This window comes from Chionomys nivalis, chromosome 1 (genome assembly GCF_950005125.1).
Source record: "Chionomys nivalis chromosome 1, mChiNiv1.1, whole genome shotgun sequence".
NCBI classification, from domain to species: Eukaryota; Metazoa; Chordata; class Mammalia; order Rodentia; family Cricetidae; genus Chionomys; species Chionomys nivalis.
In genome coordinates, this window is record NC_080086.1 from 137,943,756 (window position 1) to 137,971,668 (window position 27,913).

Below are 27,913 nucleotides of genomic sequence, written 5' to 3' on the forward strand. Positions count from 1 at the left end.
ATGAAAGCATTTGCCTGGGCACCCTGCTAATTACACCATCTCTATGTGACTGGAACATTCGCAGAATCCACTGCGATCCTGGGAGGTCAGTCCCCTGCAGAAACTGAGGGGTTACTGTAATGATGGAGAAAGAAAAAAAAAAAAAGGCCATAGTTTGCTTAGAATTCTTGGCGTGACTGGGCCTTACACTAAATTTCAGAAATTCCCCGTGACGTTCACTCTTCTTTTTGCCACTAAGTGCAGACCAACCCTGGGCCAAGCAAAGAAGCTCCATCTCCAGGTGTCGCCCACGTCGCCCTGGCCCACCAGGACCCCGAGACCCAGTCCTCCCGAGCCCCGCAATGACGTCAGGGCGCGCTGTCATCGCGAGACTCCGCTCGCCCTCCGCGGCTCGCCGCTTCCCAACCGCCCGCGACGGTCCGCGGCCAGGCAGCGGTGGGGATGGCGAGCCGCGGAGCCAGGGCGGTGACGAGCGCAGCGGCTCCGCCATTGGGCAAGGAGGCCTGAGGGACGGGCTGGCTGGGTGCATAAGGACACCGGAACCGGCGGCCTCGGCAGAGCGAGAGCGATGGAGGCCAACGTGCCGCCGAATCGGAAGGAGCCAGCCAAGTCCCTCCGCATCAAAGTCATCTCCATGGGCAACGCCGAAGTGGGGAAAGTGAGTATCGCTTGCTGGAGGGGCGGGGCCGCCGCTTGCGGAGAGGCATACCCATTGGCTGAGAGAGAAGCCACTCAACAGCCCGAAGCCCCGCCTCATCACTGCTACGGGAGCGTCCCTCTGCTAACCGGGGCCTTGCTGCTTCCAGAGGGAAGCTATCTTGACCTTTTTGACCTTTGGGTTGCACGCTCTTTACTAACGTCACTGCCCACAAGAAGGTGCCTGGGGTGGCCTCTGACCTTGTCTATATTTCGAAGGTAGTAAAGAGGCCTAGGTCCCAAATTTATAGTTTAGATATCAAATTTGCTTTCCGAGAGAGGGGTCCAAGACACGAAGGTGGGGAGAGTCATTGCCTCCTAGCTGTGGCGATTAAAGGGGATGTCTGTGATAGATTCAGTAAAATGTCACCGGGCACAGTGACATTCCCATCCCCAGAACACAACAACCTACTGCGTTTCAGGGAACATGCCCTGGCCGCCCAGGATCTTACGTTGTTTTTGTTATAAATATCTCATGCTGTCAAGTCATTTTCGCAGAGAAGCCTTTATTCATTCATTCATTTATCCATCTATCTATTTCTTTGTTTGTTTATTTATTGTACCGTCTTTCTGTGTGTTCCATCTGCTATGTATTAGCTATTAAACTTCCTCCCCGATGGGCAGTGGTGACCTAAGACTTTTCCCAAATGAATTCGGATGCCTGTTCTTACTCAAGTTTTCTCCCTTAATTAGGGGAAGCTGTTGGTTAAGAATCCCAAAGCCGGCAAATCAGTGACAGGGAGGGGGATTGGAAGCGGAGTCTACCTACTAATGGGAATATTTAAACCAGTACACTGCTTAAAGATGTTCAGTGAATATTTATTAGTGCTTTACTGTTTAGCTCTCCCCCTCTACTACTTAGGTACCGTTGTGTATGTGTTAACCAAACCTTTGTTGAAATTTAATATGTATTGACTATTAACCATGTTTCAACTCTGGTTTACAAGGTGAAGAAAGTTGGGAGAGTCAGTGCTGGGCAATCATGGAAAACAGGTCTCTGCATAGATCCGTGCAAAAACCTGAGCTAGTGGCACAGGCTTCTGAATCCCAGTGCTGGGCAAGCAGAAACAGGGGGATCCCTGGCCCTCACTGACCAACTATCCTAGCTGAGTCAGTGAGCCGCAGGTGCCAAAAAAGACCTTGTCTCGCTGGGTGGTGGTGGCGCACGCCTTTACTCCCAGCACTCAGGAGGCAGAGACAAGCGGATGTCTGTGAGCTGGAGGCCAGCCTGGTCTACAAGAGCTAGTGTTAGGACAGCCCCCAAAGCCCCAAAGCTACAGAGAAACCTTGTCTCAAAAAAAAAAAAAAAGAAAGACCTTGTCTCTAAAGGAAAGATGGCCACTGAAGAATGACATCCATGCGCTTAATTAAAACTCCCATTTCTACCTAAATTTTGACTTTCTGGGTAGATAAAAATTGAACAGTTTTGAAAAATGTGCTTAATAGAGTTAGTAAAACAGTAACCACCATTTTTATTCACTACTAGTTTTAAAAATATGTCGAAATTAACATATATATAAAAAGACACGAGGTCTGCGGTGAATGAGAATGTTGGGTCAGATCCTAGCACACCTTTGAAAACTGGCACGACCTTTGGGGTACATTGTCAATGCAAGAAGTTTGATTGAATATTAATAAGGGTCGCTGAGAAATGTCAAGTTTCCCACATGGAAAGGAATAAGCCCTTAGGATTGGGGTGGGCTGTAAGCCTGCTGACCTCATTCAGTCCTCAGAACTCATGGTAGAAGGAGAGAACCTTTATCCAAATTTCCAATTGCCCTCCGACACAGGGCACACACACACACACACACACACACACACACACACACAGTCAAATTGAAGGGAAAAAAGAAAAAAGATATTGGAAATAACCCTTTTCTTCCCCAAAGATTAAAAGCCATTAAAAATCCTGAATAAAAATGCCTTAATGAGGGCTGGAGAGGGAAGCTAGTTCAGCTGTTAGAGGCACTTGCTGCTTCTGCAGAGGACCAGTATGCAGCTCCCAGTACCTGTGTCAGATCAGGTGGCTCGCAACTGCCCGTGTCCCCGCTCAAGGGGAGCTAACAGCCTATCCTGTATTGTGTTGCCACCTGCACTCACATGTGTATACAGCCACAGACATACAGATATACACGTAATTAAAAATAAAATTTAAATTCAGAACAAAGCCTTGGTGTGATGTAAGTCCCATAGGAATCACTTATCTAAAACACACAACTCGCTGACTTTCAGTTCACTCACAGTTGTGAAACCGTCACCATCATCAGTTGTAGAGAGTTTTCATCATCCCCTGAAAAAAAAGTGTAGCTATTAACAGACTCCCCATTTCCCCTAACCATTAACCCACTTTCTGCCTCTGTGGATTTGCCTGTTCTGGCTATTTCATATGAATGGAGCCACATACTACATGATCTTTTACTACAGACATCTTTCACTTAGTGTAATGTGTATAAGGTGAATCTTTGTTGTGGTATGTATTGGATGTTCTTCATATCATAGAAATACATTCCATCATGTGGATGGAATACATTTTATTCATCTGTCTGGGTTGTTTCTGGTTTTGGATACTGGTACTTAGGATAATGATAATGTGGACTTAAAGACTTGGGCCTTGAATCAAATATGACTTTAGTATCTTGATCCTTTGTCATTGGGAAATGATGGCATGGTTAACAGGGCTCAGTGTCGGCAAGACAGGCTCATCTGGAGACATGCTGAATTGGATGATGGCAGGATATTTGAGTAGAAGCCGTCTAGGAGATGCTCAGACATGTGGATCTGGTCCTGGATGGCTAGATGTGGCTGTTTGTGATGAAAGTGGGAGGGTGGGGAAGGTCTGCAGAAGGAAAGAGCAATGATTGGGAATAAAACCAGAAACATCTGTATTTAGTATGAAGGTAAGAATTAAAATTCTTTTCTTTAAGCTCTTCACTTGTGCCTTTAATCCCAGCGCAAGGGAGGCAGAGACGTGATGCAGCCTGATCTTCCTAGCGAGTTCCAGGTCGGCCAGGAATGAGACCTCCTCAAAACAAACAACAAGTAAAACCCTCACTTTTTACACTTGTTTCAGATGCCATTTAATTTTTTGTTTGTTTATCTTTGAGACGAGGTCTCATGTGGTTGAGGCTGGCCTCGATCTCCTCATCGTTCTGTTTCTCTTTCTCGAGTGCTGCCGTCACAGCTTTCCACTGCCTCATCAGCTCGTTTCTGCATTTGAGAACACTTTCATTTTCATTGAGGTGGCTGAAGAAACCCTAATGAAGAAATGTACTTATTTGGGCTGGAGAGGTGGCTGAGTGGTTAAGAGCACTGACTGCTCTTCCAGAGGTCCTGAGTTCAATTCCCAGCAACCACATAGTGGCTCACAGCCATCTATAATGAGACCTGGTGCCCCCTTCTGGCTTGCAGGCACACATGGAAGGAATGCTGTACACATAATAAGTTTTTTTTTAAAAAAAGAAAGAAATGTACTTATTTGACACGTCTTTCCAGTGTGTGTCACTAAATGCATGCATTTCTGTCCTCCTAGAGCTGTATTATAAAGCGGTACTGTGAGAGGAGGTTTGTGTCTAAATACCTGGCAACCATCGGAATTGACTATGGAGTCACAAAGTAAGTATACTGTTCCTCTGGCCTGTACGTTAGGCAGGTACTCAGAGTGTGTCCTGAGAGTGTCCGAATCTGCATCAGAGCGTATGCATGGTTGCACTGAAATAGAGGCTTTGAAGATAAACTGGAAAGGATGGGGTATCTGGTGCCACCTTTCAGCCGGCCAGTGTGTTAGGTACCTGCCAGTCCAGACCTGGTTTTAGATGTGGGCTTGGCAGCGATGAGCACAAGCCTATCTGGCGCTGGGGCGTCCTACCAGCAAGTGTGCTTTTAGGCTGCTTTGTCTTTTGTTGGTTTATGATCTTGATAGCTGGCTGGAATCCAGCAGATTTGAGAATAATGAATTTGGGGATAAGTGGGAATTTCTTTGGAGTGAATCTAGGGTGGCTGGAGAGAGGATTAAAGTGGCAAACCAAACAAAAGCAAAACAACAACAACAACAACAAACTTTGAAAATATGCCACCAAAGAATAGAATTGGGGTAAACAGCATATTTCATTTCTTTTTTTTCCCCCCCAATTTTTTTTTTTTTTTTTTTTTTTGAGACATGATTTCTATGTGTAGCTTTGGAGCCTGTCCTGGAACTCACTCTGTAGATCAGGCTGGCCTTGAACTCACTGAGATCCGCCTGCCTCTGCCTCTCCAGTGCTGGGATTAAAGGGTGCGCCCCCACTGCCCAGAAACAGCGTATTTCTTCCACATGGAATTTCAGGCCTTACTGTAGAATGCTTTGCTACTTGTATCTGTTTATCATCGCTGACTTTGAGACAAGAGTATTCTTTTTTTTGCTAACATTTTTATTTACTCTTTAAAAGTTTTATATGTTTACATAATTATTTTGATCATATCCACCCACCATTACCTCCATATGTGCATGGATGTGAGGCCATTCACTAGGGCAACCTCCCAGTGGCCACATTCTCAAAAGGTAGTCACTCTCCTTCCCTCAGCAGCCATCAGCTGCCTGCCAGTAGCTTCTCCTACCAAGGACGGGGCCCCAAAGGTTCTCTATCCGTTCTGGAATTTTGACTGCCTTGACCTGGTCTTGTTCTGTGAGTTGGGTGTACAGCTGCCACGTCATAACCAAAATCAGCATTTCACATCTTTGTTTCCCACCTGCCATTTCTTACATTCTTCTGCCATGTCTTGCTTGTTGGTCCCTGAACTGGCTTAGTTGAGGCTGATCTAGGTGATTTATCCATAATTAAGCATTCGTCGTTATCCTTGGCACTTTGACCAGTTAGCATTTATGTATTGACCGTTACCCATTACAAGAAGCTTCTCTGACCAAAGATGAGAGCCACACAGGTCTATGGGTCTAAACGTGAGTATTGAGAGGGCAGTTTGACATCATGACCTTTGAGCAAAACAACACTAGTTCCTCCTCATCTGTCATCTCCTGGCTGTAGCTTTTGACCAGGTTTACAGTACCAGGCATGAAATCCCTCCTGTGGTAGCTGGTTACTCTCCTAACTGCCATGCCACTATGATGCCATGGACATATTTTGCCAGGCAGGTTGATTTTGTAGCATGTAGGGTCCACCACTGGGGGAGATCATGATCTCTTTTCTCCCCTAGCATCTTCTGGTACTATGTAAGCTAGTCAGGAGGAAGGGAATTTCCTGGTCAGTCAAGATTGATTTTTTTTTTATGTCCTGTATCCAAAGTGAGTACTGTAAGAAGAATTTTTATGTTTTCTCCAAATGTCCAGTACAGTGCTTCTCCCTGGTGACTGCTTGGTAAATATTGTTAGAGAGATGCACTTAAAGGTGAAAAATTTCCCTATCAGATTATAAAGGCAATATTCAAGGAGTTCAATAAAATTGATGAGGTCTGCCTGTAACAGAATGTCAGTTGTATGAAGGACAGGGTCAAGTTTATGTATGTCCTTCCAGACTATATTGAAGTAGTTCAGGTCAGTGGAACCCAGGAGTTCTATGTAAATTCTCTCGCCATTTTTCAACTGAGAGCAGCAGAAGGTGTTTTGCACATTTTCTCTAGAATGTGAAACTTGTAACCCTTGACTGTGAAAGTTATGAAGGCCTTCGTTTGAAATCCACATTTCTTTCTACTTTTCCTTCCCATTTTCTACTTCCGAGCATAGTCATCAGTAATGTGGGAGGTCATCCTATTTAAGACAACTTTGTTCAGAATCCACATCAGTGCTTAGTTTATCTAAGGAATGGAAATTGCTGTATGATACCATGGAATTGTAACTTACTTACTTACTTATTTATTTATTTATTTATTTATTGAGACAGGGCGAAATAGACTATTCTGCTTCTTACAGATTTTTTTTTTTAAAAAAGATGATTATTCCATGATAAGTATTGTGAAAATTCCTTCCCAAGGGAAACATAAGCCGTGTTTACCCCTCTTCCCAAGATCTCAATGACAAACCACGGCAAGATTCCACCTAGGGAACCAGTGCATTTCTTTGGCTGACAGAGCATAGGTGAGGGGTTACCTGTGGTGTGGGTACTTCTCTTCCAAAAGGTTGCAGTAGAAAGTCTTTACCAGCTGGGAGAGGGCTTCCCCATAGCTGCACAGATGACACCCCTTGTTGCCCCCTGTGTTCCCAGCCTGTACCTCTAGCCCTTCCCCAAGGCCATGTGCAATTAAGATTGCAGGGAGTGGCTGGATACTCTGATGAGGGTCTCATGACCCTCCTCCCACCCCCACTCCCCACCTCCACCCCACCCTGGGCCATAACCAGTCACCAAGCTCAGGTGGGATCAACTTTTGCAGTTGGGAGCAGCTTGTTGGTTCAGGGTGTGGACTGAAATATCTGCAGTGGGTGATGGGTCCTTAGTCAGGGCTCAGTGTTCTAAGGCAAAGCAAAAGGCTTCTCTTGTAAAGACTATCCAGAGTGTTGGGCAGTGTGGTTCAAAAAATGAAAAAGATTATCAGGAGTTAAGAAGAGGAAGAAGAAAGCTTCTGGAAATGTGACCCGTTTCCTTTTGAAATCCATAAATCACATAAATGTCAATGCAGAAACACAACCTTTGAGATGGTCTCTGTTTGAATATTTCAGGGTCCAAGTCAGAGACAGAGAAATCAAGGTCAACATCTTTGACATGGCTGGACACCCCTTCTTCTACGAGGTAAGAAACCTTATATCCTGTCTTGACGCTGGAGACAGTGGAAGTTAGTTCAAATCACACGTAAGGTGTAGCTTACGTTGGTGGCTTGCCTTCTGAGCCTCAATTTAGTGAATAGTCTTTGATCACCTATGCTTTCCTGGAATCGAGATGGGAAGTTTCATGGCTAGTGTTTCAAACATTTGAATGAAGAAGACATTTCCACTTTAAGAGGATGCTGGCCTTTCACTTCAGACCTCAACCCAGAGTGTGAGCGGATAATGATCACAGTCTCCTGTGGATGTAACAGCTCAGCATGGTCCCTGCTTTCACAGCAGGGTTGCGACCTTCCCGTCATACGAAGGCAAAGCAGGCCTGCTTGGTTTATGTTCGTCGGTGTGGCAGGCCCTGGACGAGTCATGCACTCTCTGCTAGTGACCTGTTTGCTGGCTTGGCCACTTCACTTTAGTCCTTATCTTTGTTATTTCCTTCTCTGTACTTGCTTTGCTTTATTTTGCTCTGGGTTCTGGGTTCTGGGTTGCAGTCTTCTGTGTGCTGAGTGCTGTGGATTCTCTCCTCGGTGTTGCCTCGTGTGTCCACAAACACCGAGATGATGTTTTTACTTTTAGTTCAGTGGATCTTTTTAGGGTTTTGCTGTTTGGGCTTTTCATAGCTTGAATCCTTGAATCTGTAAGTTATAGCTTTTAGCACATTTGGACATTTTCAGTCATCTTTTCTTTTTCTTTCTTTCTTTCTTTCTTTCTTTCTTTCTTTCTTTCTTTCTTTCTTTCTTTCTTTGTTTGTTTTGTTTTGTTTTGTTTTGTTTGTTTTATGAGACAGGGTTTCTCTGTTTAGGCTTGGCTGTCCTGGAACTCACTCTGCAGACCAGGCTGGTCTCAAGCTCACAGAGATCTGCCTGTCTCTGTCTCCTGAGTGCTGAGACTAAAGGCGTGCACCACCCCTGTCTGGCATTGCAAGTCATCCTTTCTTTTGAGGCACGGACTGGCTATGCTGCCCAGACTGGCCTCATATCCAAATTCTCAGTTCTCTTGTCGGAGACTTCTGCCTTGCTAGGGCTGCAACCACCACACTACCCATTCTTCATTTGAGGACTCTCAGCTGTCTTCTTCTTATTGATCTTTCTAGAACAATACGTTCATGAGTCCCTATTAATTCATTCATAACCCTCCATTCGCCACAGGCACACATGCGTGCACATACACACACACACACCACTCAGATTGGGTGATTTTTGCTGTTCCACTGATTTTTAATTTTTAAAAATTGCATTAATTTTTGTTTGTTTTCAAAACTGGGTTTCTCTGTAGCTTTGGAGCCTATCCTGGAACTAGCTTTTTTTTTTTTTTTTTTTTTTAAGAAAAGATTTATTTATTTATTATGTACAGAGTGTTCAGCCTCCATGTATGCCTACAGGCCAGAAGAGGGCGCCAGGTCTCATTACAGATGGTTGTGAACCACCATGTGGGTTGCTGGGAATTGAACTCAGGGCCTTCGGAAGAGCAGTCAGTGCTCTTAACCATTGAGCCATCTCTCCAGCCCTGGAACTAGCTCTTGTAGACCAGGCTGGCCCCGAAGTCACAGAGATCCAGCTGCCTCTGCCTCCCAACTGCTGGGGTTAAAGATGTGTGTCACCACTGCCCGGTAAAAAATTACGTTGATTTTTGATGTGTATACATGTGGGCACATGAATGCCATGATGTGTGTGTGTGTGTGCACATGTGCGTGCACGCATGCCTGTGTGTAGGTAAGTGAGCTTTGGGGAGTTGGTCTTCTCTTTCCACCATGTAGCTTTTGGGAAGTAGACTAAGGCCATCAAGCTTGGCAGGAGGTGCTTTACCCACTGAGCCACCTCCCCGGCTGCAGGGGCCACTGTGACCACCACAGCCAGCAGAGCGTGACCAGCAGAGTAACAGCCCACAGGAGGCCAGAAAGCACTTCAGTTCACCGTGACTCGTTAGCTGGTGATAGATCAGAGTTTAGGACCTGAGTAGCTTAGTTTAGATACATTTAAGCACAGCACAGTTGGAGTAAACGTCTTTGGTGATAATTAACTCCATCCTGTATGCACAGTAAAGCACAAAGTAAGCTAAATAAAGATCAGACACGGCTACATCAAAACTCTTTGTAAAGTGCATGAGATGGATTGTAGAGATTAAAAAAAACAAGTTCAACTGTATGGTGGTGATGTGCGCCTTTATTCCCAGCACTGGGGACTCAGAAGCAGGCAGATCTCTGTGAGTTCTGAAGCAAGCCTGGTCTACATAATGGATACCAGGACAACCAGGGTTCTGTATAGAAACCCTGCCTCAACACCCCACACCAAAGGGAAAAACAAAACAAAACCCCACCCTGTAATCCCATTTAAATGAGATTGAATTTTGGAGGGCATGGGGGTGGGGAATTTTGAGCCAGGCTTTAAAAAGATAAGTTACACAGTGTGCCCTGGTGCTGGGAAGCCAGCTTGGAAGGCTGCAGTAGTGTGATGAAGACTGTACTGGACTCTGGAAAGGAGGGGAGAGGTGGAGAAGCATGCAGACACAATCCATCCATAGGACTGTGAGTCTGCTGGAGGGAGACAGGGCAGGGGAGGTGGACACTGGGTCTTCAGCCTCAGCACTGATGTCCCCACATGAGAATTCAGTGAGACATTCAGCTATCCAGTGCTGGCTAGAAGGAAGCTGAAGCGGGGAGCAGGCTGATCTTGGAGCCTGTCACAGTTGAACCTATGCATGTGGTTGATGGTGCTTAATTGTAAAGAAAGATTCACAAAGGAAGAGGGCCAAGGACAGGATTTGGGGTGTGGGACTGAGAGTAGACAGAGGCAGAGAGAGTTGGTAGAGGTTCATTTTTGTCTATTTCATTATATGTATGTTTATTACGTTTATATGTCTATTCTATACTCGCACGCATGTCTGTGCACCATGTGCTTGTGGTGCCCTCAGAGGTCAGAAGAGACTGTTGGATCCCCTAGAGCTGGGTGATGGGAGGCAGACCTGTGTCCTCTGTAAGAACAGTGCTCTTAGCCACCGAGCCATCTCTCCAGCCCTGGTAGAAGATACTTTGGAAGCTAAGAAGATGGCTCATTGGGTAAAGGGCTGGCCGCACAGCATGAGGACCCATGTTAGAGCCAGGTGTGGTAGTTCACATCTCTGGCCCTTGATCAGAATGTCTGGACAGTCAGGACAGTCAGACAGAATACCAGGAATAAAGGGAGAAGGAGCTTGTATGGACTGATTTTTTTCCGGCGCTATACTAAATGGATTGCCTTCATGACCTCACCTGGTCCTAGTCCTGTGACCCCCTTTTACGAATGAGGAAGTACAGAAGGATTCTGTGATTTGCCCAAGGTCACACAACTTCTAGTGGTGTGATCCCAAAGCTGCCTGCCTCCTCAGCTGTGCTCCTTACCATCCAATTACTTTGGTCTCTGAGTTTGGGGTTCAAATTGATGTATGGCCCTGGAGCATTCTGGGAAGCTGTGCCTGGAATGCTGGGTGAAGTCTGGGATGTGATGTTTGTGTGGTGGCAACCATTGCTCACAATTGTGTCATTTTCCTTTAAGTTCCTTTTGACTGTTTGCCCACCTTCCTGAGGAGATCTTGACACAACTATCTTCCAACTCTGCCAACAACTAGAGAGTGCTCGTCTGAGGAGCCATGGTCTGATTTCTGCTAAAAATTCTCCTGACCTACAGATTTACTTGTTTCATTTTGATTTTATATAAAGTCCTCTAAAAGTCAGTGACTACTGAGATATAATAATGAGTACTCTGACTGCACAAAAGGACACACTTTGTTAAGTTAAATGGCTGTGAAGTCCATCCTTACAAAGATCGCAGAGCCAACACCTTGTGCCTCTGTTCTTCCATCTGAAGGTCCGAAACGAATTTTACAAGGACACCCAAGGTGTGATATTGGTCTATGATGTTGGGCAGAAAGACTCCTTTGATGCCCTTGATTCATGGCTGGCAGAAATGAAGCAGGAACTTGGACCTCATGGGAATATGGACAATGTCGTCTTTGTTGTGTGTGCCAACAAGGTAACTATTTTGAATTGGTTTGCTAACGTGGCTGTTTGAGGACACAGAAAGGGAAGAGCTGGATGTATGGCTTAGCGTGTAATCCCAGACTCAGCAACTGAAAGCAGAGACTTCTGAACCAGAGGCCAGCCTGGGCTAATGAGACCTTGTCTTCAGTCTACAAACATGGATGCACACACACATGCACACTTCAGGGAGGCACACACACTATGTTTTAGAACATAGAGTAATTGCCTCTGAGACAGAAACCACAAAACCCTGGTCTAACTGAGTTTTTATTCATTTATTTTTTCCCTTGGTATTCAGCCTGAGGAAGCAGTCTGGGAAAAACTTGACCTGGTGGGAGGGGTTGTTCATGGCAACAGCAGAAAGTGGTCCCTTGGGTAGGACAGGCCATGATGCAACTTTCACAGATGCACATAGTGGCTGTTTTCCCGTGGGAGGAAGTGGGAAATGCAACCTAAATTAGACAGAAAACCCAGTCAGTGGGTTTTTGTTGTTTGGTCCCATTTAGCCTGGTAATTTTATAGGTCGCTCTGATGCTCAGAGATGAAGACTTCACTGGGCCTGATGCAGTGGGACAAGGGTGGATCTTCTCTCTGCCCCCTCCCAACTTTCTGACTTTCTGTTTTAGATCGACTGCACCAAACACCGTTGCATTGATGAAAGTGAGGGGCGTCTTTGGGCTGAAAGCAAGGGGTTCCTGTACTTTGAAACATCGGCACAAACTGGAGAGGGAATCAATGAGATGTTCCAGGTAACCAGACATCCCACTGTAGGGTTTGTGTCAAAGCCAGCCATGCCAGTTTAGAGTTAAAAACTGTTTGAGAACCAGAACAGTAATGAGACTTTCTCAAAAGAGAGAGAGGGGTGTGGTGGGAGGGAGAGGTGATGGATCTGTCTGCTCTGTTGTAGGTCGGACCTGCTCATCGTCATAGTCACCTGGACTTGTAGTTGCTGTTCTCATTGCTGCCATCAAATACCTGCTAAAGCACGTTAAGGAAGGCAAGGGGTTGACTTTAGGTCACAGCTGGAGTGCAGGGATGCTAAGGGGACAGAGGCTGAGCGTCTGGTCCCGGTGCACCCACGCTTAGGAAGCAGAGACAGGTGAAGTTCATGCTCAGCTTGCTTCCTGTTTCTTCAGTCCAGGACTCATCCCATGGAATGGTGCTGTCATATTTAGGGCGAGTCTTCCTAACGCAGTCTAGAAAAGCCCTCACAGACATTCTGCAGTGAACATAAGTCCATCAAGTAGACAGTCAAATGAACCATCACCCCCGGGGAAATTCTTCAACACACAGATGTCTGCTTCCAACCTCTGGAAGCCTCACATTGCCATGGAGACTAGGGATTTTTACCTTTATATTTTGTTTTTTGAGTCAGGGTTTCTCTGTATAACAGCCCTAGCTGTCCTGGAACTAGCTCTTGTAGCCCAGGCTGGCCTCGAACTCACAGAGATCCACCTGCCTCTGCTTCCCGAGTACTGGGATTAAAAGCATGTGCCACCATTGCCTGGCTTTGAATTTTTATTTTTATTTTGGTTGAGACATGGCCTCATTATGTAGTCCTGGCTGTCCTAGAACTTGCTATGTAGACCAGGCTGGCCTTGAACTCACAGAGATCCACCTGCCTCTGCTTCCCAAGTGCTGGGCATGTACCACCACCCCTGACTAGAGTCTAGGAATTTGTGTCTAGAAAACAGTCCAGGTGGTTGTGATGGTCTTAAGGTTAAGCAAGTTGCTGTGCTACTTCCTGGGATGGAGATTTTTCTTCAAAACCATCTTTGGATAATGGTGTTGCATTCAAAGAAGCTTTGCTGTGGCAGAATTGCCTTGTTACACACAGGTGTCTAACCCTGTACTCACAGAGGTTACAGTTAGCTTAGAGAGTTGGAGACCATCTTTGCAGAATCCAGTTGGTCACACATAACAATCCAGAAGGCAGTAGAAGGATGTGCTCACATGGCAGCCTGAGTGGATGGTCATTTCGTGTTATTGTGTGTGTGTGCATGCGCGAGTGCGTGGGCCTGAACATGTGTATAACTCTACTCTCAGGTGTGCAGAGGTAGATGTCTATTGTCTTTCTCTCTTGCCTTCCACCCTTTGAGTCTGGGTGTCTCAATGAACCTGGAGTTCAGCTGTCCAGACTAGCAGTATCCGCTTGTCTACGTCTTCCCCACCTAGTGCTGGGGCTGTGGGCACCAGCCACTGCTCCTGGCTCCCTAGCCCCAGAGGTCACTCTTTATTTTTTATTTTTATTTTTGCGACAGGGTTTCTTTTTCTTTTTCTTTCTTTCTCTCTCTCTCTGTTTTTTTTTTTGAAACGGTTTCTCTATGTCATAATCCTAGCTGTCCTGGAACTAGCTCTTGTGGACCAGGCTGGCCTCAGACTCACAGAGAGCCACCTGTTTCTGCTTCCTGAGTGCTGTGATTAAAGGTTGTGCCACCACAGCCAGGCTTCCAGATGTCACTTTTTTTTTTTTTTTTTTTTAATTTTTAAGGTGCTGAATCCTTTGTATGGGGAACAGTTTAGATGAACACTCTGGGACCTTTTTTTTTTAAAAAAAAAGATTTTTTTTTATCATATATACAATATTCTGCCTGCATGTATCCCTGTGGGACAGAAGAGGGCACCAGATCTCATTAGAAATGGTTATGAGCCACCATGTGATTGCTGGGAATTGAACTCAGGACCTCTGGAAGAGCAGCCAGTGCTCTTATCCTCTGAGCCATCTCGCCAGCGCCCAGATGTCACTTTTTAAAGTCATTAATTTTGTATAATTTTAAGAGATGTAGGCTACTTGAAACATCCATTTGGAAGTGGAGGTGTGAATAAGCTATTTGTCCTCTTATGACTGTCTGGCGTTTGAGGAATTCTAGCCTTTCGGGTAGTGGAGCTGTCTTGCACAGTCGGTCTTCACTGCTGGGTGGGATTGTTCTGACTGTCTGGATTTCCTTCTCCCAAGAGGCCATCCTGGGCTGGCAGGGTGATGCTGGGTTGCCATGCTTCCTATTCATTTGCTCACACTAGTCTGCGTGTTTGCCTGTGTGTGTCTGTGAATCACGCCCGCTCAGCGGCCGACCGTTCTGGATGTTTACGCGTCTCGCCTTATCTGAGACCTGACAATGTGTGGCAGCTGTTGTTTTTGTTTCACATGAGAGCATCTCAGGGAGTGCATGTAGTAACTGTGAGAGACTACAATTGTGGCTTTTTGTAATTCAGAACCTTTTTAAAATAGATTTATTTATTTATTATATATACAACATTCTGCTTGCATGTATGCCTGCAGGTCAGAAGAGGGCACCAGATCTCATTACAGATGGTTGTGAGCCACTATAGATGGTTGCTGGGAATTGAACTCAGGACCTCTGGAAGAGCAGGCAATGCTCTTAACCTCTTAACCTGGAGCCATCTCTCCAACCCCTAATTCAGTACTTTAACTATACATTGTGTGTGATCATTTGATGTGCGTATACAATGCTATACTCTGCAAATCAGGAGGCCCTGCTGGTTGGAGGTTGCAATCTACCCTGGCCTGACAGCAACATGATGACACCCCTCCCTACCCCCACCCCAGGAGAAGGTGCTCTGTTCTCCACCTGACCTTATCTGGAGACTGTCTCTAGGCCCAGATGCCTGACTTATCTCTAGTGTGACCCTGGATGTAGTTCCCTGCAGAAGCTTTCCCCTGCTGCCCATATGGTAATTAGATATTGTACTAGGAACTTTGCGATAGGACTCTGCTTCTGCAGATGACAACTAAGACTTGTTATGATAGGCACATGCTGTTTAATGCAAGTGATTCACCACTACCATCCCCAGTCCTTTATATCCCCTGTAATGTGGAATAAACCCGAGTTGACTCACTGAAAAAAAACCTTCATAGATTAAATTCCATTCTGTCTGGCCTCTGTGTGTCTCATAAGGTGGAAGCCATGTTCACTCTCTAATGTCTCTGTCCACATTGCATCTTCTTCCATTTCTGGATGCTTTGGAGAGTTCGTCTGCACCTTTGGTTTGCAGCAGCGGGCTATGCTGGGGTGTATCTCTCTTCATATGTATCCTACCTGGGGTTTATTCATTTCTGGGAGTGCCTGGTGCCCACAGAGGAGCTGGATGGAGTCACAGGCTGTTATGAGGTGCTAGGAATTAAACCCAAGTCCTGCGAGAGCAGCACATACTCTGAACTTTTTTAAAAGCTTTTTTGTTTTTTTAAGAGTGGGTATTTTTCATCAAATGTGGGAAGTCTTGCTGTTTTATTTCTTTGTGTGTGTGTCTGTGTGTGTGTATGTGCATATGTGCACACGTGCACGAATATGAAGACCAGAGAACAGTCTTGGGTGTCATTCCCCAGGTTCCATCCCATTGTTTTTTGAGACGGGGATCTGTCACTCACCTGCCACTCACCAATTTACCTAGGCTGACTGGCCGGCAGCCCCAGCAGCACCCATCTCTGGCTCCGCAGTGCTGGGCTATAAACACAAAGTCCTATGTGCAGCATTCTTAGAAACGGGGGTCGGACAGAGGGCCTCGTGCTGGTGCAGAAAGTCCTGCCAACTAAACCATCTCTCCCGCTCCTAGTTTTGTTTTTGTGAGACAATGTTTTCTGTGGTGCAGCCCTAGCTGTCCTGGAACTAGCTCTTATAGACCAGGCTGGCCTCAAACTCACAGAGATCAATTTGTCTCTGCCTCCCAAGTGCTGGGATTAAAGGTGTGCGCCACCACCACCTGGCTGTCCCCATCCCACTTTTTAAAAAGATTTATTTAATTATTTATTAGTTTCTTATTTTATGTGTATGAGTCTTTGCCTGTACCACAGAGGTCAGAAGAGTGTTGGATCCCCTCGAACTGGCGTTGCAGGCAGTTATGAGCTGCCATGTTGGTGCTAGGAACTGAACCCAAGTCCTCTCCAGAGCTTTTAGCTGCTAAGTCATCTCTCCAGTGCCCAAATAAGATTTTTTTTGTTCAAGACAGGATTTTTCTGTAGCTTTGGAGGCTGTCCTGGAACTCACTCTGTAGACCAGGCTGGCCTTGAGCTCACAGAGATCCGACTGCCTCTGCCTCCCAAGTGTTGGGATTAAAGGCGTGCGCCATTACCACCCGGCTAAATAAGATATTTTTTCAAGATATATTTTCCTTTAATTCTTTAAGTGTATTTTTCTTTATTTCCTTCCAGTCTTTCTTATAGATAGCTGTTTTGAAGTCTGTCAAGTCCAGTATTTGAACCAGCATGGGTTTAGTTACCAATGACTGCTTTCGGCTGACTATGGGTCACCTTTTCTAGTCCCTTTGTGTGGTAGTGATGTTTTGATCACATCTCTGGATGTGTTTGTACTCACATCTCTGGAGAGTACATTGTAGAGACCCCGCAGATTCCTCTGTCTTTGCCGGAAGAATGTTGCTTCTTATTGCAGGAGGAAGATTGCAATGAATTTGATTTTTGCTTTAATGTCAGAGTTCTGAAGGAAGCCCTAAGTGTTTCCTAAACCTAATTTGGCAGGTTTCAACTTCCAAATTCTGCCTCTAGCCAGTCATGTTGGTCTTGGCTTTGGTATAATTAGGATGGGTGAGGTTCCTGAGGTGTACACAACCTTTCTGTGTACCCCAGGGGGATTTCAGGAGTATCCAGTAGGTGTTCTGGGAAGGCCAAACTCAGGTAGGTGTCTTGGGCTAGCTCTTCCCCTGGAAAATATGGATAATATTCTCGGCTCCTGTCTGACAAGCCTGAGGTGGCCTCCATCTCCGTATGAGTAACCTAGTTCTTGGTTACAAACCCATGAGGAAGCCCAACCTAGAGTGGGCCCAGCTCTGCCCAGTTCCCTTCTGCCCAGTACCTTGCTCTGCTGATTTTTGCCACAGCTGTAGTCTCAGACTCTGGTCTCTGTCTCCTTCTCTCAGTGGAACTTCGTGTCTGTAAGATCCAGATATAGCCACTAGGAAGAGGTTGGTAGCTCACCTCCTGGTAGTTTTTCTGTTGTCCACTCCTGGAAGTGGCTGCTTGTGCTTTTGTTCTGTTGACCGGCTGACAGGAGGTCTGGTCCAGCTTTCTACACTAGATGGACTAAGCTGAGGTTGCCGCTTTGACGGCCCTCCTGTGGAGACTAGACTGGGCGTCAACACCGTGTGTTCTGCCTGTGCTCCTAGAATCTATCTGTTTCTAGTTCAAGTTAATCCAGGCTACAGAAGATGTCAACCCTAACTCTGGCAACGCTTGTGAACTGTGAGCCCATCTTCATCTTTTATTCTTCAGTCTGGTTCTTAGTAGACAGGCAGGTAAAGGAGTCTTTGTCCTTGACAGGCTGACAGGAGCACAGCAGCTGCGCTGCTCTGTAGGGAGCCTGGAGCTGCGCTTTCCTGGTGACTCAGTCGGATAAACATTCTCTTGATTTCCTACCTGTGTAATAGAGACTTTGTGCCAGGAGGAAGGTGGTTCTGCCTGATCTAACATTGCTAGCAAAGGGTAATGCTAAGGCCACCACACGGGAACCGGCACCCTTTGGTCCTGGCCTGGTGGCTTTCCCCATGGTACTCTTTCCAGATGTCAAGACTTCTTATTAGGTTCCCAGTTGGTTTGCAGTTAGTGGAAATGAAAAAGAGAAGCTTAAGGGAAAGATACATTTTAAAAAGACTTATTTTATTTTTAATTATGGTATATGTTTTTGCATGTGATGTAAGGAGGCCAGAGGCATCAGGTGAAGGCAGTTGTGAGCATGGGTGCCGGGACCCAAACTCCGCTCCTCTAGAGGAGCAGTGCACACTCTCAACTACTGAGCCAGTTCTCTAGCCCCAAAGATACCTTTACAGAAGGAGATAAAAGGTGCTGTTGAAGAATCTGAAAGAGAGGAAAATATTTTAAGAGAAACTAAGGGAAGAGGAGATACACCAATTAAAAGTAGTTATAGGCACTGGGAGTGCACAGTACTTGCCTAGCAAGAAGGGCAGGGAGAAAGGAGAGGAGAAAGAAGGGGAGGAGAGGAGAGGGAGGAAGGAGAGGAGAGACAGGAGGGAGAGGAGACTTACTGTCCTTATAATTACAGAAATGTGGGCTGGAGAGATGGCTCAGAGGTTAAGAGCTCTTGTTCTTGCAGAAGACTCAGGTTCCGTTCACCCAGGAATACACAGTGCAGAGCTGCCTGTGGTAATGGCATGCCTGTCATCCTAGCACTGAGAGTTCAGGATCACCCTCTACTACATAGCTAGTTCAGGCCTGCCTAGGCTATGTGAGACCCTGTCTCAAAAACAAAAAACAAAACAATTCAATATTGTTTGCAGTGACCAAAGGACTTAACTGGCTAGTCCAGGAACAGAAAATTGAATAATCTGTGGTAGAGCCACAATGGGAAACTGAAGTTGCCATAAAACAAAGGTCTGCAAACGTAGGCAGATCTAGGGACTGGACCCAGGTCCTTGCTCACGCTAAGCTGTCACTCTACTGCTGAGCGGATCCCCAGTCTCCTTCTTAGTTTTACTTTTTGTTTTGAGGCTGGGTCTCATTAAGTTACTGAGGCTGGTCTTGAACTCACTCTGTAGGTTGGGCAGACCTTGAACTCCTGCCAGGTAGCGTGGATGGCAGGCGTGCATCACCAGGCCTGGACAAGATGTATTATTGGGAAAACCTCTAGGCATTGTGTTGTGCCCGAGATCTTGCATGTAAATGTTTGTGTATGACATGCACTGGTAGCCGATGTTTCTGTAGGGACACCAAAGTATGCTAATGACAGCTGTATCAGGGGAAAGGAAGACTCAGGGTAAAGAAGGTTCTTAGACTTTACTGTTGGGGTGTTTTTAACAGTGTTCATCTGTTACCAGCCTAAAATGTGCTTCTCTGAGAGTAGGATTATGAGTCATTTTCATTTTTAAAATTAAACTAATAAATTTTAAGTTAGCTGATACTTTTCTGCTTTAAAAATATGTAGTTAGGGGGTCGGGTAGAGTCCTAAGGCCCTGGGCTCTGTCCTCAATGCCAAGGGAGTGGCTATAAACACAGTTCGGTCACATGGGGAAAGTCTTCCAAGTGAGTCACTGAAGAGTGTGAGAGGAGCTCTTGTCTCACACGCTCACTTCTCTGGGTGTATTCTCTTCGCAGACCTTTTACGTGTCCATAGTTGACTTGTGTGAAAATGGCGGGAAACGTCCCACTGCAAACAACTGTGCTACTTTCACCAAAGAACAAGCCGACGCCATTCGCAGGATTCGAAATAGTAAGGACAGTTGGGACATGCTAGGAGTCAGACCTGGGGCCTCGAGGTAAGCAGCTTTAGGGTGCTTAGTGCGGAATTCTGGAAGAGTCCCAAGGCTCTGTTGCCAAAAGTACTACCCAATCTTTCTTCTTCTAATTGGCTGCACACTTGAGGATGTGTGGAAATAAGTTTCAGAAGGACTCTGCCCCACTGACTCAACACAGAAATAGAAGGCGTGTTTCCTACTGAGCGAGCCAAACACTTGGTGAAATGGTTTGCTCCACTTTTGATGGTGTTGAGCAAGAATCTGACACAACCTAAGAAAGCTTTACAAAAAGTCATTCTTAAATCATAGAATTTTAGAAGAAGAAAGATATCTCAACTTGCTCTCATTTTTCTGGGGAAACTGGTGTTCAGTGAAATAAGTGACTGTTGAGGCCCCAGGAGACAGTGGTGTCTCTGGACCCAGGAACAGTCTGCCCAGCTGCCTTTCTCGTGAACCCTGCTTGTTCTTGTCTGTGATTGGGTTATGTGTAGTTACCTGTTTCATACAAAAAATTTATTTAGAAAGAGCTGGGCATGGCAGTTGAAGAAGAAAAGTTTGGCTCTTTATTGACTTTGGTTAACTAGAATCTACCAGAGCTCTGGTAAATTCCAGGGCCTCTGTGATTTCTGTTCCCTTAACCCATATAAACACAAGTTTATCTGTACAAACTGTATCTATCAAATGACATTGGCACATTTGGGACAAATCCTTGAACTTTAGAGTGTTAAGTTCTAGAGAATTCTGTTTGTACTTGTTTCGGATCAAATGTTCTTACAGTTAGTTCTTGGACTTTAAAGAGATCTCACCATCTGTAGGTGAGACATTGTTGACACACACACCTGCGCCAGTCTTGTTTCTCTAGAACTTTCCTTTCAGAGTCTTTCTGTGCCTGTAAATCTCAAAAGGCACTCTGTGCAGGGGCCACGAATAACAATGAGCCCATCTAGACATATCCCCAGAGCAGTGGCTCTCCTGGCCCTGCCCCAGACTCCATCTTGGAGAAGGAGGGTATCCTGTACTCACCTCAAGGACACAGGGTCTTCAGATAAATACAAACTCTGGCCATTCAAATTTCTTCCAAGAAGGAAAATGCTTTTTGATAATACCAAGTGCATATGTAGCACTGGGGACGATGGCTCAGCGGATGGAGTGCTTGTTCTACATGCATGAGAACCTGCGTTTGCACTCCCAGAACCCACACAAAAGCCAGGCATAGCAGCATATGTGTATCCTGGTTTTGGGAGGGCAGAAACAGGTGAATCCCTGGAGTGTAGCATGATTTCTAATTTGTCTTAATAATAAAAACCTCAAGTCAGATAGAGGGGTAAATGCTGAAAGAGCAGAGAAGCAAAGCAGCCAGCCACTAGTTCTTACCACTATGAAATCCTCAGACTGAATGGGGCATCCTGTCTCTACAAGTCCTCAGACTGACTGGACTGAGCTCCTGTCTCCTCCTGCCTTATATTCCTCTCTCTGCCCAGCCATATCACTTCCAGTCTGCACCTCCCTAGTGCTGGGATTAAAGGTGTGAGCCCCCACCGCTTGGCTGTTTCTCTTTTAGACTGGTGTTACCTCACCAGTTACCAGGGTGGCCTCGAACTCACAGAGATCTGTCTGCCTTTGTCTCCTGTGCCACCACTGACTGACCTCTGTAGTTAACTAGTGTGGCTAGTTCTGCACTCTGATCTTCAGGCAAGTTTCATTTGTTACAGCACAAACAAAATATCACAACACAAAGTATTACCACACTAGCTCACAGGCCACCCAGCCTAGCCAAAGCAGCCATGTTGAGGCCTAACAGACCCATTGACGTCTGGCCTCATACATGCACAGACACAGGTACACACCACACAAACACACACGATAAGCCGGCTGTGGTGGTGCACACCTTTAATCCCAGCACTCGGGAGGCAAGAGGCAGGTGGATCTCTGTGAGTTCAAGGCCAGCCTGGTCTATAGAGTGAGTCCCAGGACAGCCTTCAAAGCTACAGAGAAACCCTGCCTTGAAAAAGAAAAAACAACAACAAAAACACTTTCACACACACACAATAAAAGACTACATATTGCATATGTAGAATATAACATGCAAACAAGAACAAGAAATTCAGAAGGACTCACCTGGCAGCAGGAAAAGCTCTGACATGTATGCCGGAGGCACATGGACTTATTGTCGTGACCCCAGACATTAGTATTCCAAGATTACACCAGACTGTACCATCTCCAAGGCAGCAAAAGGCATCTTTGTAGTTGGGAGAGTTCTGTGAGAAGTCCTGCCAACAAAAAGACCCAGCATCATGCCATGCCCCCGGATCGCGGAGACTCTGGTGTCGAAAGGAAGCTTGGGAAGGAAAACCATGTGACACCAAGGATGACTGGGAGTGGGATGGGGAAGGAAAACCATGTGACACCCAGGATGACTGGGAGTGGGGATGGGGAAGGAGTCTGTAGACTCTGAGCCCTCTCCAGCCCGTCTCTGCTACTCGGGACCATGAAGTCCTCTCAGCAGCTCCCCCTTCATCTTCAGCTGCTTCCACTGACTTTTGCTTCATGTTGTATGAGCTCCCTTCCCTTGGCTGTTCTCACAGATGCCCCCATCTGAGCTGTTGCTCTCAGGCCTGGGCTGCTGTGGCGATCTTCTCCCCATCTCTCAACGTTGAGAAACAGCTTCCTCAGTGCCCACTGCCACAAAATGCCTGCTTTTGTTACTGCCAATCAAATCCAGTGTTTTCCTTGTTTTGCTTTGGAGGTGGTAGCATCTGCTCTCTGCTCCAGGCCTCTCCACCAGTTCCTCCCTGGCACTCCAGATCCTCCACCAAGTGCTAATCACATGCCCCTCTTCTTCCAGAAGCTTCTCCCAGGGGATTTTTCCTGGTGCCCAGGCTCTCCTCCCTTCAGTTAGTGAAGGCTTGCTCTGGGCCCTTGAGTGTCTAGAGCTGCCTGGCAGTTGCTGACCCTTCTTGGTCTGTCTTCTAGACTCACAACCATATTTTTCTACGTGTATAGGACCAACTGTCTGTTTGGTTTTTTTAGTCTTTTAGTTCTGCCTTTCAGAAAAGGAAATAATCCCATGGGAGATGTGTAGTATATCCAGAGAGCTGGGATGCAGGATTTAGGAACAACTCAGTTACTGACGAGCGCGGTGCTTTTCGCAGGGAGGAAGTCAATAAGGCCTACCGGAAACTGGCAGTGCTGCTTCACCCGGACAAGTGTGTGGCGCCTGGCAGTGAAGATGCCTTCAAAGCAGTTGTGAATGCCCGGACAGCCCTCCTGAAAAACATCAAGTAGAAGGCAGAGGAAGCGACATGCAGGCTCAAGTGCAAACAGACTCCCCTTGAGGTGACATCACCAACATGGACTTCACAAATGCTCACTGTTCAGTTCCCTCATGTGCTGTCATTTGTAAGTGAATAGTGTGGGTGCCTGCTACCGTGCTGTGGGCCTTTTGCAGTGAGATGACCTGCTTCTGTGTGGGAGAGAGCCCCCCCCATCTCTCATGCACTGCACTTCATTTTTTACTGCCAGATAACTCAGTTTCCGTAATTGTAGCATCACCTAGGCATTCACTACTCAAATCCATGAGGCTTCTTCTAGAGAGGGGGAGGCCAGCAGGACACTTGGACTCAGCATCCATCCATATACCATCATCAGAGAAGGGATAAAACCAGGGAAGAGAATGACAGCAGCAAGCGGACAGCACCCAGCCCCTGGATGCTTAGCATCCCCGCTTCTTAGCTAGTATTTTAACCATCAACCTATGGTTAGATCCAGGCATGGGGCACGTGCCTACAGTCCCAGCACTGAGGAGGATGAGGCAGGAGGATTGTGAGTTTGAGGCCAGTCTGGATTACATGGTGAGAGTCTTTCAAAGAAAAAAGGAAAAAACAAGCACCCCTGTAGAAGAATGGTCTGTTGACTTGCCATTTTAGGAATTCTCTCTGTTCCTTCTTCAGCCAGCAGGGGGAGAGATGAGCCAGGGCTTAGAGAGAAAGATAGTGTCCTGAAGAGCTGGGGACCTGAAGCGCACCACGAATTCCAGATCTTTGCCCTGCCCCAGACATAGTTGCTAGTAGAGGCAACAAGGAGTGCCGAGCCCCTGGGAACAAGGGACCAGAGGCAAGGACAGAAGCATTTAGAAGGCGTGCTATAGATTACTCGGGGATGTTTGTTCAGCCACACCACACGGAGGGAAAGGCCAACTGAGCTCAGGTGTGTTAGGCACTAGACTTGTGTGCCTCCTCATGCCTGCCATAGGTGGTGGGAGAGGCAGGCAGGGACTTCTCCACAAGCGGGTCTCTTCCTTCCACACCAGTGTTACTCTGCTTCTCTTCTCGCCCCGTCCTGTTGTCATTCCCCACATCTGCTGTGGCCTCTCTTCTTGAATCCCTAGTTGCCCTAGGCTCAGCTGACTGGAAAGAAGTATGATCTGTTGGGGGAACAATGTGACATCTTGGGCCTTTGCACGGCAGAATCTCTGTTTGGGCTACAGATTTCTGAAGAGAATTTTTAAATTACAAGGATGAAAACTCATTTCGCATAGAGAAAGCATGCTCCCTGCCTGCCTGGTAGACACATAGCTGGGTGGGGCTGGATGGAGCTGCATTTTTTATAGTGCTGGCTCATTGCTCGACTTCTGTCTCTTAGCTGTGTTTTTCATATTTTTAGCTGCAGCCACTGTGCTAACTGGAGCTTTGCAGGACAGAAAAGCATTACTAGGCTGTGACTTTTAAGCACCTACCTCCTAATGGCTGCCAGATAGCATCTCTCCCACCTAAGAAGACTCCTGTCTTACAATCCAAGTCACTGCAGTCTCATGGACTGCTTTTCTCACCGTAGTAGCCTCGCTCTGCATGGCTGTGCTCAGCGACACTGAGCTCAAAGTGCTGTCCTTCATGGATTCAGATCTGTGTAAAAAAGATAAAGAGATCTGGGGCATGGCTTTGCGATTTCTTCTGGCCCTTGAACTGGCTTCTCGGATGATAGAACTCCATCCACCTCAGGTTCCTCTGGGCCTCAGTTCTGCTTGAGGTTTTCCCCATGCCTAGTGTACCCCACTATCCACCTGCTCTGGGAACAGAAGGCATGTGGATGAGGGATTGTGCTTGGCGCTGTCAACCTGAGTGAGGGGCCCAGTCTTCGCCATGGTTTGCAGGGTTCCTGTGCCGATCCCTCAGAGTGACTTGAAATGGAGCCTGGGCTTGATTCTTACATCTTGAGACTTTGTTTCTGAGATCTTACTTGTTAACATTGGGTGGCTGTATACTACTTTATAAATGTAATTGTGAGAAAATGAAAAGGCTGAGCCTCAGGATCCCAGGGTTTTTCTGGTTTTCATAATCCCATCAGCAGGGCTTTAGAACCATTGACGCATGCCTCGAGATGAACCTTAGCTTCTCGGAATCCCTTACAGACCTCTGTGCTCATTTAAATTCTTGGCACACATATGTGCTTCGTCCTTCACCCTCTTTACAACTTAACCCAGCTAAGATCTCAGAACAGTAGCAGGAGTCCAACTCAATCATTTCAGTGACTAAACATTATTTTATAAAGGATCTTATTTTCCCCCAAAAGGGGATAAAACATTTGAACAGTTGTTATTGAAGAAAAGCCATTTCTTCTACATCTGAGTCACCAACAAGTGTCACTTCTTTAACTTATTGGAAGTCCCTGGAGATATGCCAGAGTTAGCTTCCAGTCACCTCAAGCACTTTAGAATATCCTCCCCTCTGTCAGAGAGATCCCCTCCTTTGGTGCCTCCCAGTGAACGGCTCTTCTCCACTGTCAGTGTCTCTTACTTAAGCATGGCCACTTTATTTCCCCATTTCAGTGTGTCCTTGTTTGACCAGCCTGTCAACTTAAGAGTCCAGATGTGGAGGGTAAATTCGCAGTCATTCTATAAACTGTTCACCGTTCTTTAAGGCTTGTGTTTCACCTCAGGAAACTTGCTCTAGTATGTTCTCACTGATTGAAGTCTCAGGTGGGAAGTATTTCTTTATACCTGCAAACTGGTACCTAATTCTGTCTTAGTCCAGAGAGCCATAGGTCGGGCAGCCAGATGGCCAGTGAGCCATAGATCGGGCAACCAGATGGCCAGTGAGCCAAAGGTCGGGCAGCCAGATGGCCAATGAGCCATAGATCGGGCAACCAGATGGCCAGTGAGCCGTAGGTCGGGCAACCAGATGGCCTGTGAGCCATAGGTCGGGCAACCAGGTGGTGAGTGAGCCATAGGTCAGGCAGCCAGATGGTCAATGAGCCATAGGTTCGGCAACCAGCTGGTCAGTGAGCCATAGGTCGGGCAGCCAGATGGCTGAAAGCTCAGTAGTGTAAGACAGGAGTGCCCGCCAGCACTGCATAAGGGCAGTGGCAGCTGCCACCAGGAGGATGAAGGAATTGCTTTTGGCCATGACAATGCCCTCTCCAGGTCTGGACTGGCACTTCCCTCACACTGCGACCCATGGAGCGAGGTCGCCCAGCATTTTTGGAAAACTTTTGAAAATGAATTTAGTTGCAAAATCAAGCTAAGCAATTTCCACCGCAGGCTTCACAAGCAAGGAGCCGTTCATCCTTCTCATCCCACTGCCGAGCACAATTTTAGACGTGGTTAGTGCCCCTTGGACATTGATTGTGCCATGAACTGTCTCTGGGGTGGATGAACGTGTTCCCTTGTGGTGTGGCTGTGGCTGTCATGCATTGTGGTGCTGGACTGTGATACGGCTGTTGGTGGAAGGCCTGGTCCTGGGATGCTGGGCAGCTGGGGTCAGCTCCCTGCACTGATCGCCCTCTGCACACCCTTCCCCTTGACTGTGAATGCTCTTACAAGGTAATTTACATATTTGCTTTCTGTTGAAATAACTGAAAGTGTTAAATCTACCAGTTGTTTATGTCTTGTATACAGAGTGTCATATACAGAGTGTCATATGTATTTAAGTTGTGTATTTTTATAGAGTAAAGTCAAATAGCAAACACTGGTCTGCTGGCTGCGTTGATTTGTTGAGCCCCTGATCTTTGGTGTAAAACTAGACTAAACAGGAACCCAGTTCCTCATCAGCTGTGACCTTCATTCAGCAAGATGTTTTGCTCACCATAATCCCTGCACTCAGGAGGCTGAGGCAGGAAGATCATGAGTTTGAAGCCAACCTTGGTCACAAAGGGAGACCCTATCTCAAAAACATGAGCCAGGTGTAGTGGTGCCTGCCTGTACTCTACCCAAGCCCTTGGGACAAAGGGTCATGGAAATCCTGGTCTATGCAGCCGGTTCCAGGCCAGCCAGGTTGTAGAGCAAGACCCTGCCTCAACAAAACAAAGCAAAGCAGAGAAGGACCACTTAGTTAAGACTCCAAAGGGAAAAATGCAGAAAATTGTATTTGTTGGTCCCTTTGACCAGTCTGACTTGATAAAGTGTGGCTTTGTAGCTCACATGAAACTATTAACTCATGTTGAAATAGTACAGAGCAAGCGAAAGGTGTAGCTCACTGGGGAAGTCTGTGCTAGCATAGATGATGCCCTGGGCTTGATGCTCAGCTACCCCTCCCCCAAATAGTAATGCTGACTGGCTGACTAATATAGTTAATTCAGTTACCAAAGCCTTAAGCTGAAGGATTGCATCACCAGAGTCTGAGAGTCTTGCAGGACCACCGTGCAGAAAGCAGCCTGTCTCTGAAGACTGCAGACCAGAGCTTTGCTTTCCATTCTCATGTAGACTCTGGTCTGCCTAGCATCCCAGGACCCCAGAAAATGGCATGCTTTACTCTCAGAACCACACATCTTACAGACACGTTCCAAGTACTTCACTTCTTATAGGACCCATCTGTCCTCCCTGGCCACGGAGACCAATCCAGTGGAAAGGAATGTAACTCCCGGCTCAGCCAGTCAGCACACCATATCGTTACTCACATTGTGTGTATGTGTGCACGCATGCGCTTGCCTGTGGTGCACGTGTGTATGGGTACATGTATGTTGAGGCTGGAGGTCATTGCCAGGTATCTCTCTTTATCACTTTATTTTTTGAGACAGGATCTCTCACTGAACCTGGAGCTCACTGGCTGGCCAGCAACTTACTTACTTACTTACTTACTCCCCAGTGCTAGGATTACAGGCTCCCCATCTTCCCCCAGTGTGGGTCCTGGGGACTGAACTCAGCTTTTGTGGCAAACACTTTACTGAGTCATTTCCTCAGCCCTGTTACCTGCATTTTACAGGTGAGAGAAACTGACACGGAGGTTGATTTTTCCCAACACCGTATAGAA

General features: G+C 46.6%; 1 protein-coding gene across 1 annotated transcript; it reads left to right on the top strand.

Moving 5' to 3' along the window:
* The first annotated feature begins 396 nt into the window (after nucleotides 1-396).
* Dnajc27 (DnaJ heat shock protein family (Hsp40) member C27) lies at nucleotides 397-26,632 on the top strand. Its single transcript, XM_057781727.1, has 7 exons — nucleotides 397-658; nucleotides 4,226-4,308; nucleotides 7,340-7,409; nucleotides 11,281-11,445; nucleotides 12,080-12,202; nucleotides 19,531-19,691; nucleotides 22,823-26,632. Exons 1-7 carry the CDS (start codon nucleotides 569-571, stop codon nucleotides 22,953-22,955), a joined length of 825 nt encoding a protein of 274 aa, XP_057637710.1. The 5' UTR covers nucleotides 397-568; the 3' UTR covers nucleotides 22,956-26,632.
* Nucleotides 26,633-27,913: the final 1,281 nt, after the last annotated feature.